The 6,669-nt window shown below is 37.4% G+C and overlaps 1 protein-coding gene across 1 annotated transcript in view; it reads right to left on the reverse strand.

Annotated features, from left to right (window-relative positions):
* Nucleotides 1-2,470: 2,470 nt before the first annotated feature.
* Nucleotides 2,471-6,669, reverse strand: part of nptx1l (neuronal pentraxin 1 like) — a 7,693-nt gene continuing 3,494 nt past the window's right edge. The window contains exons 3-5 of the mRNA XM_016255662.1: nt 5,081-5,325; nt 4,721-4,900; nt 2,471-3,305 (exon numbers count right to left, since the gene is read on the reverse strand). Coding sequence (XP_016111148.1) covers nt 3,084-3,305; nt 4,721-4,900; nt 5,081-5,325 — 647 coding nt within the window. The 3' untranslated portion in view covers nt 2,471-3,083. The remainder of the gene's footprint in view (nt 3,306-4,720; nt 4,901-5,080; nt 5,326-6,669) is intronic.

The following is a 6,669-nucleotide window of genomic DNA, read 5'->3' on the forward strand; positions in this document are numbered from 1 at the left end:
ATCCAGGCTGTAAATATGGAAGTCTGAGCCATATTGTGTTAAGTAGTTTTCCGGTAAGGCGTTGCTTGCCCAACAGACAACCAGAGAAGAGCAGAACCACGGTGCCTTCAAACTAAGACCAACACCAGCATTTGCCTTCAAGATCCAGAAACAAATGACAAAAACGTGATTGTTTTAAGTGTTAAGAGACAAGAAATATTGAAATATCTAGAAAATTCCAGTTGATTTTGATGTCTATGTTTGTTCTTGATTGACAATGTTCTTTAAGGATGCATGATTTGGTAACAGACACCTGGAAACTCATATCTCTCATTGGCTGGGAGATTTCTGTGCTCTTTTAGTTCAGTTGGCGACAGGCCTCAAATGTCCATTTCGAAGCTCCTCCGTAGATCTCAATGCTGGTTTCCAACCAAGAGAAGACGTTCCCGACTTGTGCTTTGCTGCTGCATGTGGCCAAATTATAAATCTCTCCCACGGACAGCTTTCGGTCCCAGATGTTGAAATTCGCCATGTCACCGACAAACGCTTGAGTGGCATCAAACCCTCCACCGAGAGTATCCTGCAGGTGGATAACATTTATTTGAGATGCTGATAAAATAAACGCTGAATGCCTTCAAAGGCATATGATTGGTCCCTGTTAACCTTTGAAGCTAATCTGCCCATAAATGATTCAAATGTGCTTTTCATCCCTACAGGCATCTTTGAAGGTATCTGCATTTCAAATGGGCCAAAATCTTGTCTATTGGTTGTTTTATAGAGTGTTTTAGAATGGACTGTTTTCAATGAGATCTTCTTATAATTGGCTCTGTTCCTAAACCTTTGATTGGCTTCTAAAGGTGCGGCGATATTGCCATTGTTTCATGGGTGAAATCAATAGGAATCCACCTGATCAGGAATTTCAGATCAGGGCAAACGATTTGATTTGTTGACCAACATATATTTATATATATATCTTATTGAACCCAAACTTTTGAACAGTAGTGTGTTTTCCCCTAGAATGTATTATCTGTACACATTTGTACAAAACATGCATTTGTTCATTGATCAAGCATTTAAAAGCACTATCACACTTGCTATTTTTGATATAACAATTTTATTACAAAATTTAGACCTTTTTCATCTTTCAGTGCTGCCATGCTTTTAGCATATAACAATACAGTATAAAATCTCAACCCAAAATGAGCTAATAAAAGCAGTTATTCTTTAATGCTGTTGCAGCATTTAGATGTTCATGCTGTTTTCTGTACATGTAACATTCCTTGAAAAATACAAACACCTGCCGAACACGCCACAATTAAAACAATTTTGAATTATCAGCCTATTCTCGCAAACCGTTTGAACTGTTACGAGGCGTAATCAACATAACGTATCAGTAGTTACACAAGGAAAGAAAGAGATAAATAGAAGTACACTGCAAATAATGTGTCGAGATCTGATCGTTTCAACAGCCCAAGGCACCCAGGCTTGAAATATGTTGGCAATTATCAAGTTATTTTTTACAAACCCACACACACACACACACACACACACACATACACAGACACACCAACAAAAAAAGAACAAACAAAAATGCTTAAGCAGGAGGTGATAAGACAGAACAAAAGCATGAGAGAAAAAAAGAAGAAGAAAAGAACACACTCAGCTTTGCTTCTTTTACATTCTACATCCGAAGTTCACAGTGAGTATCCCAGGCAGTGGGTAGATCTATCTAATAATCCTGATGGGGAACATTAACCTAAGTGGTTCAGAAATCTACTGCGAGACTACATGGCTTCCTCTTCGAAGGAAGAGGTCAAATGATCCAGGCTGTAAATATGGAAGTCTGAGCCATATTGTGTTAAGTAGTTTTCCGGTAAGGCGTTGCTTGCCCAACAGACAACCAGAGAAGAGCAGAACCATATATATATATATATATATATCTTATTGAACCCAAACTTTTGAACAGTAGTGTGTTTTCCCCTAGAATGTATTATCTGTACACATTTGTACAAAACATGCATTTGTTCATTGATCAAGCATTTAACACTTGCTATTTTTGATATAACAATTTTATTACAAAATTTAGACCTTTTTCATCTTTCAGTGCTGCCATGCTTTTAGCATATAACAATACAGTATAAAATCTCAACCCAAAATGAGCTAATAAAAGCAGTTATTCTTTAATGCTGTTGCAGCATTTAGATGTTCATGCTGTTTTCTGTACATGTAACATTCCTTGAAAAATACAAACACCTGCCGAACACGCCACAATTAAAACAATTTTGAATTATCAGCCTATTCTCGCAAACCGTTTGAACTGTTACGAGGCGTAATCAACATAACGTATCAGTAGTTACACAAGGAAAGAAAGAGATAAATAGAAGTACACTGCAAATAATGTGTCGAGATCTGATCGTTTCAACAGCCCAAGGCACCCAGGCTTGAAATATGTTGGCAATTATCAAGTTATTTTTTACAAACCCACACACACACACACACACACACACACATACACAGACACACCAACAAAAAAGAACAAACAAAAATGCTTGAAGCAGGAGGTGATAAGACAGAACAAAAGCATGATTAAAAAGAAAAGAACACACTCAGCTTAGCTTGTTTTACATTCTACATCCGAAGTTCACAGTGAGTATCCCAGGCAGTGGGTAGATCTATCTAATAATCCTGATGGGGAATAGTAACTTAAGTGGTTCAGAAATCTACTGCGAGACTACATGGCTTCCTCTTCGAAGGAAGAGGTCAAATGATCCAGGCTGTAAATATGGAAGTCTGAGCCATATTGTGTTAAGTAGTTTTCCGGTAAGGCGTTGCTTGCCCAACAGACAACCAGAGAAGAGCAGAACCACTGTGCTTTCAAGCTAAGACCAACATCAGCATATGCCTTCAAGATCCAGAAATACATGACAAAAACGTGATTGTTTTAAGTGTTAAGAGACAAGAAATATTGAAATATCTAGAAAATTCCCGTTGACTTTGATGTCTATGCTTTTTCTTGATTGAAAATGTTCTTTAAGGATGAATGATTTGGTAACAGACTCCTGGAAACTCGTATCTCTCATTGGCTGGGAGATTTCTGTGCTCTTTTAGTTCAGTTGGCGACAGGCCTCAAATGTCCATTTCGAAGCTCCTCCGTAGATCTCAATGCTGGTTTCCAACCAAGAGAAGACGTTCCCGACTTGTGCTTTGCTGCTGCATGTGGCCAGGTTATAAATCTCTCCCACGGACAGCTTTCGGTCCCAGATGTTGAAATTCGCCATGTCACCGACAAACGCTTGAGTGGCATCAAACCCTCCACCGAGAGTATCCTGCAGGTGGATAACATTTATTTGAGTATTGAGATGCTAATAAAATAAACGCAGAATGCCTTCAAAGACATGTGATTGGTCCCTGTTAACCTTTGAAGCTAATCTGCCCATAAATGATTCAAATGTGCTTTTCATCCCTACAGGCATCTTTGAAGGTATCTGCATTTCAAATGGGCCAAAATCTTGTCTACTGGTTGTTTTATAGAGCGTTTTAGAATGGACTCTTTTCAGTGATATCTTCTTATAATTGGCTCTGTTAATATTCTATAGTAATTCTATAGAGTTTAAGTACTAAAAAGCTAAATAATAGTTTGCTCCACTAAGCATAAAAGACAATGAATAAAATATCAGCTGCAATTAGGGGTGTATGATAATTATTGTCTAAGATAATATCGTAATTGCTGTTTTGATTATGTGCAAGCTGACATTATTGAGTATGTATATGCAAAAACAAACAAAAACTTGTCTTTAGAGTCCAAAAGCATTCACTGCTTGATGAAACCTATTAGTATTCAGTTACAATTAGTATTTCAAGTTATGAAAGCAAAAACATTTCTGTACAGATTTTTTTTAAAATATAAAATATGATATAGGCTCGTTTAGTAATATCACACAAGCAAGAGTGCCGTTTTCCCGAATATCAGCATGTGAATGTGATTGCAAATGTGACATTAATTTTATAAATCAGTTCAACAAACAATAAGTTATTTAGTGATATATTGAGTGCGTTTCATTTCAGATACAATATTGATTGTTGTTTTTTTCTGTTTCTGTAATGAAAATTGTTCCAAACAAAGCTGAAACAGGACATTTGTGCATCTCAGAGAAACACTGCAGTGTTTAATTCCTGAATGAATCTGTTTTTGAATTAATGATTTGATTCAATGATTCAATGGTCCAGTTGTTAAGACAGTTTCATTTATAAATTAATCAGCTGTTTTGAATGAATCGTTTGAATGAATGATTCAGTGAATCACTTATTAAGACAGAGACTTGCCGCCACCTACTGGTGGTTTTAGTGTCATTTAAACCAGCCAAGGTACCAGCACAATGTTGATATTTATCGTTATCGAAAATATCGAGATACCATTTTTTGCCAGTATCGCACAACCCTAGCTGCATTATGGCATTGCCTATTCTAAAAAAGATACATGTAATGCTGCCTTTCAATTTAGCCCAAACTAGGTGTTTTACAAATCAGCAGTGAAGCTTCCTAACTTTTAGACCAGCTTTTGCCTGAGAGAAAGCCTACAATGTCTTAAAATACAGCTATGTGGGCAGCTCATTATGTTTTGGAACAGAGCCATTGTGTATTCTTCACTCATCATTAAATCATCGTTGTGTAACATCTTGAACTACCACGCCACACTTTGCTGTATTGATGAGTGAATTAAGGTTAAACAGAGGATGCATACCTGCTCTTGTCCCAGAATCAATACCCCTTGTGGTTTGATTGGATGGTAAGGGGCCAGACTGTCCCCATTTCCCCTCATTACACCATCCTGATAAGCTTCCCACACTCCATCTCGAGTTGTCCATGTGATACAAATGTGATGCCATTTCCCATCATTGATCAGGAAAGGCAGCTTAGCAACCTACATCAAAAGAGGGCAAAAACCAGAAGAAACCTAAAGATCTGTGTGTCTGTCTCCTTTAAAGGAATACAATTATGACTTTAAATGTGAAGAAAAACCATGCATTCTTAAATTTCCCAAATGACAATTCATATTTTTCTCAATATTGTTCAGGTCAGTGCTTATAAAGCGTGAATGTACCTTATCATTGATGAGCATTTCCATTGGGTTGTTTCCCCACTCAATAAGAACCAGTTCATTGGCCTGTCCTGGGACTGCATATGAGAAAGGCGTCCCCACTCCTGGAGAGGCGTTGGATTTGAGCCACATGCAGACGGTGAAGGCGTACATCTCTGGCAGGCTCTTCTTGACTTTAGCATACATGTAGTTGGTCCTCAGAGGGAATGTCAGCTGGAATTTATCCAGTGGTCTGTTTTCCTTTTGGCCTGTTATTACAAAAAAAAATACATGAATGCATTTAAATAATGAGTCCTCTAATTTTGTCAAAGACATACAGTCTACAAAATCTCTATACATAATTCTCAGTAGCTTTTTATTGCTGTCCATAAATGCATCCATGCATCACAATGAAAGCAAAATATAAGTCATCATGTGTGTTTAAAGTATATTTCTAGGGAATAAAAAAGCATTTATTGATTTTATTTGGTTCTTTTTGCCTGGGGAAAGACAAGCACTCTAGTGCTGTCATCCCACCAGGAAGCCTCCCTCCTCTCATTTATTTCTACTCTAGTGTTTGATGCTCGCAACAAGTAATAAGGCATAAAAGTCACAATCAATGGGCATCATTACTAAGGTAGAGAAATAGCTCAAACAAAAATTGTATTCTATCATATAGTTTACTAACCCTCAAGTTATTCCAAACCCACACAATATTCTCTCTACCATGGATGACATTTGCATGTTACATTTACAGTACCTTTGCATGTTAGACTGCAATTTAAGTTGTTAGGAACTAAATAAAACATCATTTATAATCAATAAAATGTAATTTCTTTAATTAATTGCCTAAAAAATATTGAAAAACATTTTAAAGGGGTCATATGATGTTGCTAAAAAGGACATTATTTTGTGTATGCGGTTTAAGGTTAAAAAAACACATTATTTTCCACATACTTCCACATTATTGTTTCTCCTATGCCCCGCCTTTCTGAAACGCGTTGATTTTTACAAAGCTCATCAGTCTGAAAAGTAAGGTGTGCTCTAATTGGCCAGCTATCCAGTGCGTTGTGATTGATTGATTGATTACATCAAGTGTGTGATGGAAATGTTACGCCCCTACCATACTGTGATGCCGTGTATCCGGCCGGAGCGACGAGACAAAACCAATAAAACCCATTATAAACGAGGCATTTGTTGCATCCAGTGGGGACATAATTACTGATTATAATGACTCATACTGTCTTTTTACGCATTGCGTTGCATCGCGCCGTGTAAACATAAAACCATGTCTGCATTTGTGATCAGAGAAATGACAAACAAGCGCTACTCTACACTGCTCAAAACTCGTGTTTGAATCATCAGTGTCAAATCCTTTAAATATGAAAACGTAACGTTACTTACAGTCTGTGAGTCAGAACAGCCGGCATTGTAGTCTACTCTCCCAGGATCAGGAAACAGTCTTCCATAAAATGTGCTGCACACATCTGAATATTTGGGTTGAACTGTTCTGGAACAGTGTTGTAAATACAACTTAACCACTGATTTCTAGTCGTGTCCATTTTTGGAAGGCCAAACAAAGTAGTTTCGCTTTCACAACGAAACACAGCGTC

The sequence above is a fragment of the Sinocyclocheilus grahami genome, unplaced genomic scaffold (assembly GCF_001515645.1).
Source record: "Sinocyclocheilus grahami isolate Dianchi unplaced genomic scaffold, SAMN03320097.WGS_v1.1 scaffold1356.1, whole genome shotgun sequence".
Taxonomy (NCBI): Eukaryota; Metazoa; Chordata; class Actinopteri; order Cypriniformes; family Cyprinidae; genus Sinocyclocheilus; species Sinocyclocheilus grahami.